This window comes from Ophidiomyces ophidiicola (assembly GCF_022830035.1).
Source record: "Ophidiomyces ophidiicola strain CBS 122913 chromosome Unknown scaffold_26, whole genome shotgun sequence".
NCBI lineage: Eukaryota > Fungi > Ascomycota > Eurotiomycetes > Onygenales > Onygenaceae > Ophidiomyces > Ophidiomyces ophidiicola.
In genome coordinates, this window is record NW_026054666.1 from 111213 (window position 1) to 125009 (window position 13797).

The window sequence follows — 13797 nt, forward strand, 5'->3', positions numbered from 1 at the left end:
GAGTGGATAGCAACCAATAAAGAGTGGCTAGGATAAATTTTACTTTGCGCGCCTTATAGAGTTGAATCAGGCCCAAGAAGCTGGACGTTATTTTATTTTTTTAAATCCAATTCGCCCTCTAATAGTAACATCCGATCCTAGCTATTAGAAAGCCCTCACCGGAGAGCAATGTATGTACCCAGTATTCTATACCTCATGACAGACTCCTGTAAACAAGGCGAGAATTTGCACGGAAAGACGAAGATCATTTAGTGGCGTCGCAACACCGAGCCGCCTTGTTTCATCAAAAAGTGTACTGTTCGGCGAACGTCATTTCGTGTTCCGCATTCACGGCCAGGGCGAAGCGACAGACAATTTTGATTCGAAGCCCACGTCGTACCATCCGTGATAGCATGGTGGCTCTCCAGCTGATGATCATTAACTAGTCACTGGCCTTTAGTTTACACTTCCTCAATCTCGTCCAACAAACTGCATACAAAAGCGAAGCTTCAGTCAATGTAACTATTTTAGTCTTGGCCACCCGTTAGCGCCTCATTAACCAAACTAACCAACTAACTACCTAACCTAACCTAACTATCGGAGTACATAACTAAGTTCGTGGAATCCTTGGCCGTTTAAGGGCCATCTCACTGCCCTTTACTCCGTACCGCAGTGTTGGCGGCGTTCCTGCCTCAGTGTTCTTTGTGGTATCCGGCACGGCTCCTACCAACTGGCTAACAAGTTATTAATCAAATAACACTTTCTTGACCAATGCAGTTTGTTTCAAGAAACAGGTGCCAAACAAATAACTATACTTGACCCAACATTCTCCTTTGCACTGTGCCGCAGTTTTGGAGCAGCAGTGTGACTAGACGGCGCCTTACTTGCCAACCAAGATCTTAAGCCTTTTTCTCCAGCTTTCTAGAGTCCCTTTCTGTCACGCAGGGTTGATGTTGTGACAAGCAGTCAACTTACTCCTTCCAAGCAGATGTTTCAACACTCAACTAGAGTGCGACCTGGATTCTTCAAACACCGGAGTCCTCCTCGCCCCTTAATATTTAGCGCTGTATGTGGTCTTAATATCTAGATGCTTCAAACTTATCATGTCTAACATATTGTGCTGCTTCTAGGTCTCTTGCTTAGCCCCCTCAGCCAGTAAAAGCCTTGTGAAGATTGCCAGCGCGCTAGCATCATGATTGCGATTGAACCTCCATATACCGCCTCGTCTTCTCCTCACGATGGTGGTTTCCCCTCCTTATCAAACTCGCCTCGGAAAACGACTTCCCGTAAATCCACCGGATCACCGTTGTTCGTTTGCCCCGCAGATACCATCCCAGGGATAGCTATCTGACTATGCTGTATAGCTCCACGGAGGTTCTTTTAAACACTGGCACCTCGGACACTGTTGACACTGAAAGTATGAACGAGATGGGAAGTTTGCTTGACCTCATACCCCCGTCCATTGAAAAAGGAACATCCCCACCATCCCTAGACACTCTGCCAGTCAATGGGAACGTTCTTCGAGCGGAAAATGGGTTACAGCAAGCAACTCCCCAAGAACTTACAGTAACAAAATAATTTCCGTTGTTTATGAAACGCGTCTGATTGATCTTGTTACAGCTTCAAACAGTAGATTTACAATCAAACAATCCTTCTGCGGGTGAAGATAACCCACAATCTGTAATCCATGCTCCTCCGGGGTTTGCAGAATTTGTATGTGCAGAGATCATTTTCCAAGTATATATTCTTTACTGACAATTGGCAGCGGGCGGGCGACTCTCCCCAGGAATCTACAATGTCCTCGGCACATGACTCTGATGTGACCGTTCGGACCTTGCGACCATCAGACCGTACACACAGCAGGGTTTGACATGCCATACTCATTTCAGCAAAATATATTCTTATTGTTTTTATTTTCTAGGTTACTTCAAGCCCCGTCTCTCCACCACCGTTAACGACCAAGGTTGCACCATGGTCCGATCGAACTACACCACGCGCTCAAACAAGGCAAGAGGTTGATGCCTTTGGTAGGAGATCACGGCCGAATAGCCTAGAGGGTATTCTCATCCTTTTTGGGACTTTACACCTTTAGTGCTGATGATCATGATAGATATCCCGGAAAACTTCGACCATGATTCCACACAGATGTCCACTGATGACGAAACAGAACGACCCAATGAATTAGTCAAAGGCTTTCATGGCTTTAGTTATGAAACTGATGCACTAAATACTGCCCTTTCCGAATGCTGGACCCTGTGTAATACACTCGCAATTCTAAGCTCAACCCATCGGGAACATTTGTTCAAAGGTCTCAGCAAGGGAAACATGCAAGAACAGGCCTGGAAAACGTGCTGGAAACTTTGCCAGAATTTATACGAAAATCGGAACAGCAGCCACTCATTCCAAGCCCGGCCAACTTTAGATCTCTGCCGGGAATTCTGCCAAGCTCTTTTCGAAATTCGGGTAAGAGATAATGATACGGCGGACTCCATTTTGCGAGTTAGCTTCGAATTGAATAATCACCTTTATAACACCCATGATCACAATCTTCCTGAAGCGTTTCGAGAACGTACTCTTGACTTTTACATTACGCTATGCCATCGGCTAATGAAACAGCGCACCCAGTTGGCAGAGGAACCAGATTCGCTTCTAAAAGCCTGTTGGAGCCTGGCGGAAATGTTGTTTAGCTTACGACAGAGCAGAAGAGAAGATAAAAGTGCGGACGAAGAGCTCCTCGGGTCTGCCGTCCAAGCTTGCTGGGATCTGTGTGATTTGTTTCGAGAGGGTTGGACGCAAGTTCGCCCTGATCGTAGAACCCCCAGACCAAGCCAACAGACATTTACCCAGGCATTTTATGAAGCTAGAGGAGCGCAATATTCCAAACCCACCGAAATCTCGCGTCCTACGCCTAACCCAGAAACTCCAACTACCATATTCGACGACACCGCCACCACACTCTCTCCAGACCAAGTTCAAGTACCAAATATTCTCGTTCTTGGGGCCGGTAACATCCAATCTCTACATCCTCAGTGGGTGCCTACGTCATCCTCCACACTCACGGGCTACTCTCGCCCATCGTCTCGTTCCTCAACCACTTCATCAACGCACACCGTTAAGTCGCCCGCGGATGACCCCAATCTCACATGTCTGAAGCTTCTCATTGTTCGAGCAGCTATGAACAATGGTTTTCAGCATGGGGGTGCGCACACTCTTCCCTCTTTTGTTAAAGCATTATCTTCAGATGCTTTTGGCTCTTTACCCTGGCAGACCTGTCTTTTAAGAAATTATAAAAACCTCGTGACAGTCGATCCAGCATTTAATGGGTCCCCCATCTCTGCACGGGCTACCGCCCCAGATATTGCGAGGGCTGTACAGGCTATGATCCAGCATAGTGGGCAATACACGTGGCTACTGGACCTGTATCGCCTGGTTTTTGGTTTCAGGACCGAGGAAGCTATCCATGGGAGTTCGGTAACGATTCAGACATAGAAATACACCGGTATTGCTATATCTGAGGTTGTGTATTTTAGCATATGCTCGATACCCTTTACGCAGTTGTCTTTTTTTCCTGATTATTTTTTGATTTAGAATCATGGCAATACCTTCTAAATAAATATCTACTTGAGTCTCTATAATAGTACTTTAGATTTGGTATGTATGCGCATACATACATGAGCGGAGCTTGCTCACTTTGTTCACTGCTCCACTCTTTCTAGTAGCTGCTAAGTGCTTCTATCGAAATTCAGTTCTATAAGTAAAAATGATGCAGAGCTGTGCTCTGTATTTATTGAATTTAAGTTCCGAATAAATAATCTAGAATGAGCTGAAAAAGCAGAATTTGTCTTATGTTATCATAGACTAGTAAAGATTCAAATCACAGTAATAGAATTTTCGATGTGATAAGTTAACAGTTTAGAAAATCAGGGTAGGGTTTGAGGAACACATTACTGCCATTTTTTTAAAAATCCCTAATTTCCTATTCAGAATTCTCGTAGTAAAGCACTATAGGATGTGCAGAGAAGTATTTAGATTTTCAAAACCCCTTGTATTCTCGTATACTCTGTAGTATCATAGTATGGAGTGCTCTAAAAATATATCTAGGTACGAAATTTAAAACTGCTCTATACATATCTATATTCCGGTAATCCGGACTGAGTACTTAGTTAGTAACATTAGATTAAGGTTGCGGGGTCGAATATTGCCCTCCGCCTGTTGGTTAACTAGTGGTTATCACCGACCCGCGTTACGAAGTTATAACTTGCCAAGCCCTGATAACCCGGTTATCACGGCGTCTCTCTAACAAACCCATTCAGTATAACTCAGTTATCAGCCAGCTTGGCGGCATGAGTTAGAGTTCGTGTTATATGGGGCCCCCATATGGTGATTGGCAGGCTGTAGAATTACTATGCCAAAACAGTACACGCGCAGGCAGGCTGGTAGCTTAGTGATAAGAGAGCGTAGTAATTACACAGCTGATTACACAGCTGGCTGATTACTGAGCTCCGGCGAGAGTATGCCAAGATTTTTCAAATGCATTAGACTATATTGGGCCTAGTATGACAACTTGCCCCGCTAAAGTTAGACGGCACCTTGGCATAACTTACATAGTAACGCAGGTTATAACACACACTAACTAACTAACTAACTAACTAACTAGTTAACCCAACTGAAAACAGACGACACCCCTTCCAACCTTCTTCCTACCCTTCAGCTTCCACCATCTCCCATGATATAATGCTTTCAACCGATTTTTTGAGAGCATCACCAACTGCAGACACTTCTGTATCCTCAATAAATGTGGACCAATATACTATTTGCACTTTGATAATATCAGAAGATACCGAAACGATCGCAATTAAATCATACTACAACCATTTATATTAGCTTGAATTGAATGAATTTAGTTGCAGGGCAAATGTGTGCATATGCATACCTCAGTCTCTTCATGGGTTTCAACCTCTCTAAAGCAAACCTCCCCTTCACTAGACAGTGGTTGCTCCACTGAAAGACAAGTGTTGAATAAAGGGCTATCGCTGCCGGAACATGCCCGCGTCACATCTTTCAGAGAGCAGTGTTGGTGAGATAATCTCGCCTGAATCGCTAGTTCATTCTTTTTGAGAGTGTCACCATGGGATTCATGTGCGGGCATCAGTAATCGGCATACAAGAACATTAAAGAGAGATCCGACTATATCATTCACATTGTGAACGGGTGCGTCTCTCCCCGAGACTAATGTACCAAAGCAGATGTCATTAAGACCCGTGTACTTTTGAAGCACCCGCGCCCATGCCACTTGGAAAACGTTGGTGACACTAAAGCCAAGCCTATCACAATATCTTCGCAATTCTCTGGTGGGCATGAGAGTCGTACTGTGCGTTCGAAGTTCTTTAATTCTCGAGTTACAACTGGCGTTCGTTGCGTCCTCTTGACTTCTTCCTGCGACAATACATGGCCTGATATCTGCAAGATATCCCTGCCAGAATTGCATATGAGAAGGATCTTCGCTCCATTGCTCTATGTATAACGCCCAGAGCTGATAGAGAGGCTCAATGGGAGAGGAAACATTGCCTTGATAAAAAGATTCGAGTTCTTGTAGCAGAATCAAAACTGATACGGCATCTAGGAAAGCGTGCCTTCCCTCGAGCTTGGCAAATACACGGCCTTTGCAGGTCTGGTATATGGTGAATTTGTATGGCAACTCATTTCTACCGCAGCGAGACAAAAATGGCTTTCGAACCATAGGCAGGATATCAATGTCTTCCACACCAGTAACAACTTCTGTGTCCGTGGAACTGGAATCCAGCACTACCTGAAACAGTTGAGATGGACGAGATTGGCTCTCAAGCAAAACCGTCCTGAGTGCCGCATGACGATCTACCACTTTGCGCCAGGCTCCAGCAAGCTGAAACGGATTGATTATGCGATCCGATGCGGACAACTCCCAGATTGTATGAGCCTGGAGAAACGGATCACGAGGTAGAAGTCCGAGGTGGGTCGATGTACAAGGGAAAGCATCAACTACCTGTGCAATTTTTGACAATCTGCTTAGCCCTACCATGTCTTGTTCAAACTCTTGAAGATCTCCGTATATTGACCGGACTATTGAGAAATGGTCCGACGTTTTCGACCATTTCTTCGAGGCCATTTCGACTTTTGATGCGAGGCTAACGATGGATTTTCTCTCGAAGATATCGGATACTGTAACCATCATATTGTCGCGGTTACATTTTGACGCGAATTGCATTGCTATTAGCGAGTCGCATCCAAGGGAAACAAAATCATCATCTAGGTCAATGTCGTCTGGATCTAATCGTAAGGCTGCCGCCAAAGCACGCTTTAGTCGTATCTCGATTGGTGATGGGTCTTGACAGGTGCTCGCTCTTTCACTCTCCCATGATCTGAGAGAAGCCCACGTTAATTTCGATGCTGCCTCCCGCAATTGTGTCAGCAGCTCATCCGAGTTTAATGGCTCATCTTGGAGCCGGATCGGAATGCAACAACGAGGCACAAGCGTGCCTGGGGAGGTGTTTTGCATTCGCAGTAAAAGCTTGGACAGGCAGCTTTTAGTCTGTTTGTCCACCTTTTTGAGGATTAATGGGTTCTCTAAAGTCGTATTTACGTCACGGACACCTACAAATAAGACCAAATCGGCAACCCGCGCCCCCTTCGGAATGATCCACTCAGCACGCACCTGAGACCCATCTCCTAGGTACCCACAGGCTGTTTCCTCCATTTTTGGGAGGGAGGCACTTGTTTTAAATGCATTGATATTTCCAAGCTCGGAATTCTTGAATACCATATCTCCTATTTTCGCGTTTGTTGTATTCAAGATGGCACCAAGTATACTCTCCATACTCTGTAGCATGAGCTCAACTTGTTGCAAAGAGAGAATGGTGTCATCAAAAAATGCATTCACCGTGAGTCTGTCTGTTTCAGGCTCACATATGATATTCAAGACCTGGGTACTGAAATTTGTATAGGATTGTCGTTTCCAAGAACTGGCTTCCTCTAATTCCCACAGCGTTGGCGATGAACGCGTCATTGCCGCATCGTTATCTGACAGTGGCTGCACAACCAACAAGCTTTGAAACTCGCAGGCCATTGCAGCTTCGGCACTTGCCTTCTGAATCTCATGTAGTCCCGTCTGTTCGAACGGTATTAATTCAACATTATCTTTCTGTATTAGCTGAAGTGTCTCGCTAACATTCATATCTTGCTGAAGCGTTATTCGGAGAGGGTATGTCGCGATAGTGGGTCCTGTTATATCAGCGGCTCCTTGGGTGCTGCGACCCATGACCGTAACGCCAAATACCACATCAAGCGCACCTGTCTGTTGAGCCACGATCATTGCCCATGCTAATCGGATCATCGCCGATATCGTGACTCCCCTTTGATTATACAGCCGGATATGGAACTCTTTGCGTGTCCACTGAACCGCTCGAGAAGAGGGGCTTGTGGACCTGTAAGCAAGGAAAGGCGGGGTTTGCAAGCCAATATATTTCTTCTTCCAGAAAGTTCTGGCGTCTGACTTGTTAGTGTCGTGAATGTATTTGATGAAGGGAGAAAAATGGCGTTGGTCAATCGGTCTCCCTTCATAGGCTATCTGTACGGCTTCCAGGATCTGGTTATACGACCACCAATCAAACAGCGCGTGGTGCATTATTAATTTGAGCGACGGGCTAGAAGCATCCCGAAGTGCTACTAGGTATATCAAAGCCGTGCCAAAAGACATATTTTTCTGTTGGTTTCCATCAGTCTGACAGTCCTTTAGTTCTGTATCCAACCATTCCATCTTCTGGCCACGAATGACTACTTGAAAGGTGTTATAAGTAGATTTTACTGAGCCTGCATTAATGATACGAGTGCGCAGAATTGAATGAGAATCCACGACCGTGTTCCAAGCACGCCGTAATCGATCCCAATCAACGGTCCTAGGCATACGAAAAGTAAATTGAGCTTGGAACGCACCAGCATGCCGAGCCGTTCTGGCCATAAAACGCTCCTGAAGAGGAGAAGTTGGATAGATATCCTCGATTTGACAAGGGAAAACCCCACACTGTCCAACTGCAATTTCCTTCACCTCATCCAGCTCTGCCAATTCTAGCATGGAGAATGGCAGAACACTGGGGCATATGCTGGTAGTCGAAGAAAGAGGCCTCTCCATTTGGGCATGCTGGGATAGCTGAGAAATAGTGGGGTTTTGAAAAATGTCGGTTACTGTCAGGCTCAGTCCAGGAACCCTTTGACTTTGGGTTGCTAGCATAATAGCTGAGACTGAATCCCCTCCTAAGTGGAAGAAATCATCATCCCCCAAAATTTCCTGGGGATTAAGAGACAATACGTGAGCAACTAGTTGCACCAAATCTGCATTCAGTTGGCCATCATGAGTCTTGGCTCGCTGGGAATTATTCGGCTTCCCACCAAATTGATATGTTTGCAAATCGCTCTTTGATAGTTCAGGGATCATGGCACGTAAAGCTTTTCTGTCAACTTTGGCTGTTGGAGACAACGGCATTTTGCACAGCGGAATCAACAGTTCGGGTAGCATATATCGAGGAAAAACAGACTCAAGCTTTGTTTTTGCGTTCCGGGCACTAATAGCAAATTCTTGATTTGGCCTGCAGAGTGAAACGCGGCACTTATCACAATCATTACTTTTGAATGGGTCCCATTCAACGAATAAGACCAGGGCCGCAGCTCCATGATGAAGGTTTCCCATCTCAACTGCAATGGCGGCCCCCGGGAACAGTGCCTCAGCATGATGCTCAATTTCACCCAACTCGATTCGCTGCCCTCGAAGTTTCACTTGTGTGTCTTTCCGGCCCAAATACACCAAAGTGCCATTAGCCTGTTGCCTTACCAAATCTCCAGTCTTGTAAAAGCGCGAACTGTTGCAAGCGAAAGTACCAGCGCTCCAAGGAGGGTTTGTGATAAACACCGCCGCCGTTTGCTGTGGTAACCGCAGATACTCCCTCCCAACAATAGGCCCTCCTATCACAAGCTCGCCAACAGCTCCTATTGGCACTAACCTGTCATGGTCTTCTGGTTCTACCACCCAGGTAGTTCCACCGTAGCCACGGCCAATATTAAACGGGTCTCCATCCTGGGGAACTTGGGTTTGTACCGTTGAAACTACAGTGCACTCGGCCGGGCCATATGCAATGGCCAGCCATACGCTTGAGGCCCAACGTACCAGCTCTGCAGGTGAAATGGATTCACCTCCAACAACTAGTGTCTTCACAGCCGGTATTTCTTCTGGCTTTAGCAGTCGCGCCACTGAAGGCGTGAGCTCCATCCAATTGACGCGCAACTCTATAATTGCCTCTTGAAGAAAATTGACACGCTGCACATCGGATGGTATACACACGCAACCTCCAAGCATAAGAGGAACCAAAGTCTCATGAATGCTCACGTCGAATGCATAGGACGCAAATTGAAGTACACGGGATGAGGCCCTAAGGTTTTGTGCGTCCGAACTGACCAAGGCATTTGTGCATATCGAAGCATGCTCGATAACGACGCCTTTGGGCTTTCCGGTTGATCCCGAAGTGAATGAAACATATGCCGCATTCTTTGAGGTAACGGCGAACTTGACTGGTAGGCAGCCTTCTGGTTGGCTAGGGGCGAAGAAATTGGGCAGTTGTATCACAATATCCGCCAGGCTAGAGCTTGTCTCAGCGTACTTTTTAGAAGTAAGAATCACTTTAGCTCGGATGTTTTGACAAATATTTTGCAGTCGTTCAATAGGATGTGTCGGGTCGAGCAGTACAAAGGCTGCGCCAGCCTTCAAAACTCCTACCATGGCAACAGCAGTCCATTTGCTTTTTTCAAAAAGGAGCGGTATGATTGTTTCGGGAACAATTCCTTGGTAATATAAGATGTCCATGATATTGGATGAAAAATGATCCAACGCAGAATATGTCAGAGATCCGTCCCATGAACAAATCGCTTCTTCGTTTGGCTGCTTCGCACATTGTCTATAGATCATATGGTGGATACATTCGTCTATAGGCTCTTTCCGAATTGGTTCGTTCCAATCCTGTATCTGCCTGCGGTGCTTATCCGGTGTTATGTCAAAGTATTTTGCCAGGTCATTTGGACTCTCCGACATATATAAAAATACATGTTGAAGCGCTGAGCTTAGAAGTGGTGTGAAATCTTTATCCAGAAGCGTTGAAATGGCAAACAAGCATATACGTGTTGTGTCTGCTGTTTCGACTTGGATAACTAAGTCAATGGGAACACCAGGCTTTAAAGGCTGATGTTAGCATCTTTCTCCTAATATATCGAATACATGTTAACCCACAGTTGTTAACCATTCATCAATCCAACTCGATTGGCATCCCCGTGCAATACAGGTGTTGAACCGCCCTCGGTACCCGGACGTATTTGTATGCCATTCGCGAGTTTTGCTGAGAGCAACAGTCTTCTGAATGCTTCGTGTTGGGTCCAGGTCTATGAGAGCACCCCATTCTTCAAGAGTTGCTTCTTTTTTTGCGATGGATTCTGGAATAACCCCAAACTGGGCGGTTTCGGTATCGGTGTATCTGGCCAGTACAATAGACCAGGCACTCATCAAATAGTCGAATAAAGTGCTTTCTGAGGTACTTCGATGACACTCGAACTCGCTCCTATACACCACCGGCGCCGAATGTGAAATTTCCGACTGTGTTTTCAATCGTGGAAACAGACATGATTCAATGTTAGGCGTCTGCATTTTCGATTCTATTTCCCTTGGCCCTTTCCTCTGCTTCGTTATCTGGTACCTCCAGAATCGATCATGTACCCATAGGGTTTGGGGTCTGAAAAAAATATAAACATTCTCTGGTTCCTTATTTCATATTTCCACTTATGGTGGACTCAATTTCAGCTGTTTTAGCTGCGAATGCTACGAACCAATAACTTTAACATCCGTATCGTTTTGATTAACTTTACATACGGGGATCTGGTAGATCAAATTTACGGGCTACTTGATACACATGAGAGCGGATATCACGATTTTGACTGGTTTATTTTGGCGGTTGATTAACTAGCGATCTAGGTGGCGGGCGCTGGACGGTTGTAAGGTGTGAGTGAACTCGTGGTCCGGAATAAGCTATATTTGGTTGGCTAACTAGCGGCTAGAACAGGGCTAAAGAGGGTCTGGTACTAGCACGGATGCCAGCTAAAGGATTTGGTTAAGGTAGTTACACGGCAGTCGGGCCGATAAGGAGATCTACCCAGCTGCAAGGTCATCTCACTACGGAGTATATCCACCAGTCCCGCCCCTTTCGGAAAGCCAGCCAGCCACTCGATTGGCGCCTTCAAAGATCTCGGAGGCGCGCTTTTTCCCCTTTAGCTTGTCTAAATTCACGCTATGGGGCTGATCTTCGCATCGCCAATATTCAATCAAGAGTTCAAGGATCCAAGGCTCCGACCGTCAGCTTGTTATGTTGTTGGGATACGGACTAGTAAAAATGCGCGGGTCGTGGATCGCCCAAATGCAAAAATGAGGCCTGACTAGGTTCCAGCCCTAATCACAATAGCAAATGCAACTTCCCACGGCGGATTCCGTATGGAGCAACTCCAAGGTGCGTAGGTACGAATACTACTCCGTACAGATAAAACTCCTTCCAAGTGGATCTGACGTGTATGAACGAAACAGACGTGTCCACGAATGCCTGGCATTGAGTGATGAATCATCGGACCGGTTGCTCATTTCCTCAAGTAGGTTGGGGAATTAGATCCTTATATCAGGAGTCAAGAACCTTGAAAAATTCGTACGGAGCACTCTGTATAAACCTTGTGGGATATGAGAGACGAGAAATTTGGAGGAGGAAAAAATCGGCATTTTTCCACAATCCCCTATTCTTCATATCCACCCCCCATTACACTTTCCATGGGAAGGGAATTGTCCGAGACATTCAGTTCTTACAGCAATCCTAATACTAATGGCAGTCCATAATGGTGCCGCCCCTGCACCGACTGGAATCAAGATTATTATAGTTGGCCTCGGCATAGCTGGACTGAGTGCTGCTATTGAATGCTACAGGAGAGGTCACGACGTTGTTGTTTATGAGAAACAGTCAGCTCTGAAAAAAGTTGGTATGTAGCTCCTTGTCTGTTTGTTTAGGCTTTGTATTAAGATCTTTCAAATAGAAGGCGATGGCATTACCATTGGTGCGAACGGTGCTAGGGTGACAGCAAAATGGGGAGATGGTGCTTTTCATGCCATGATCCGCCCCCTGGAGTACTCAACCAACAAGGCCAAAGTCTTTGACTACACTGGCTATTGCTTTGGAGAATTTGAGCTCCATGGATATACTGAGGGTAAAGGATACACGCTCAACCGGGGTTCTCTTGTCTCTACCATGTACGAGTATTCCCAGATGCTGGGTATCAAGATGGTGATGAATTCCACGGTGACAGATTATTGGGAAAACGAAGATGAAGCGGGCATTATTGTCAACGGGGAAAGAGTTGCAGGGGATTGTGTGATATGTGCTGAGGGAATTCACAGCCCAGGGAGAACTATTATCACCAATCAGGAAATGCAAAAGCAAGAAACCGGCTTTGCTGCGACCCGAGGATACCTAGATGCAAATGTCGTAGCCAAAGATAACAAACTAAGCTGGATTACCGACGGCATGGGGACAGAGGACTGCATCTATGGATGGCTGGGGCCTCGTGTTCACTTTGGTATCACCACCAAGAAAAAAGATAACGAGCTCTTTTGGTACTGCTGCCATGAAGTACGTGTTGATTTGCACTACACATTCTCGTCTAACAGCTACTAGTCTCCGAGCTCTCCGATAACGAATCAGAAAGAGGTTGTTGAGCATATCGTGGAATGTATTGAAGGCTGGGCAGTGCGGGATCAGCTTGAGCAGGTGGCCCGTAAAGTCATGGAAGGGAAGTTCGTCTCCGAGAACCTCGTTTTGAGAACACCTTTGAAAACTTGGCTTTCGCCTCAACGCCGGATGATTGTTGTGGGAGACGCAGCCCATGCTGCACTTCCATCCAGTGGCCAAGGTGGTACCCAGGCGGTCGAAGATGCGGCTGTAATCGCAATCTCCCTGGAGCTAGCAGGGAAGAAAGATGTCCCCCTTGCTCTCGCCGTGACAGAGAAGCTTCGGTGCGTTGTGCCCTTCCCTAAATAGAAATAGGACACAGAACTGAGCCGGTTGATCGATAGATACCAGAGAGCGCAAATAGTACAGCAGGGCGGGATGGCCGTGCTACAGTTCGTCATGAGCCATGTCGACTTTCAAAGCCTCCGGAACGATCCTACCATGGTCCAGCCCCCACACCCGGCATGGATCTTGGACCACGACTGTCAGGAGTATGCGTACAAGGAATACGCAGTCGCAGCCGAGGCCATCCGAGCTGGAACCGAGTATGTCCCGCTTAATATTCCGAGCGACGGTAAGTACCGGATGGAGTACAACAGTAAGTAAAAGCAAAGAGAGCGCAGATGCGATTTGCTCTTGACCTTTTCCGATCCCTGTCCCGCCAACGCTTAGTTGCTTCAGTGTCCGGAGGACTTCGTTTCATGGACCGGAGTCCTCCGCCGAAGCTTTTGCGTTCAACAATTATTTTCGGAAGTAGTTAGTTGGTAGCTAGTTGATTAACACGCCTGCCATGTAGGACGAAGTCCACACAGGGCGTGTATGTACTCCGTATATAACTGTGCTATAAACAGAGATGCATACAAAAAGTCTACTCTTGAGCGCGAGGTGGTGGATGTTCCCATACTATCTACGGAGAATGCATGTACAGTATCCTCACTAAGGGTCACGAACTACTGAACATAACTAATTACTCCGTGCCCCAATTTCA

At 46.3% G+C, this 13797-nt stretch overlaps 3 protein-coding genes across 3 annotated transcripts; 2 read left to right on the top strand and 1 right to left on the bottom strand.

The window, feature by feature from the left end:
• Positions 1–1171: 1171 nt before the first annotated feature.
• On the top strand, positions 1172–3468 carry LOZ57_005336 (uncharacterized protein; the record flags this gene model as incomplete). The annotated part of the gene is made up of 6 exons (XM_049254367.1): positions 1172–1287; positions 1344–1545; positions 1600–1692; positions 1745–1843; positions 1901–2036; positions 2090–3468. 6 exons carry the CDS (start codon positions 1172–1174, stop codon positions 3466–3468), a joined length of 2025 nt encoding a protein of 674 aa, XP_049106671.1.
• A 1211-nt stretch (positions 3469–4679) lies between these two features.
• LOZ57_005337 (uncharacterized protein) lies at positions 4680–10696 on the bottom strand (the record flags this gene model as incomplete). The annotated part of the gene is made up of 3 exons (XM_049254368.1): positions 4680–4844; positions 4913–10228; positions 10286–10696. The coding sequence occupies 3 exons, from the start codon at positions 10694–10696 to the stop codon at positions 4680–4682; spliced, it is 5892 nt and encodes a 1963-aa protein (XP_049106672.1).
• Positions 10697–11909: 1213 nt separating this feature from the next.
• On the top strand, positions 11910–13415 carry LOZ57_005338 (uncharacterized protein; the record flags this gene model as incomplete). The annotated part of the gene is made up of 4 exons (XM_049254369.1): positions 11910–12063; positions 12118–12710; positions 12756–13093; positions 13154–13415. The coding sequence occupies 4 exons, from the start codon at positions 11910–11912 to the stop codon at positions 13413–13415; spliced, it is 1347 nt and encodes a 448-aa protein (XP_049106673.1).
• Positions 13416–13797: the final 382 nt, after the last annotated feature.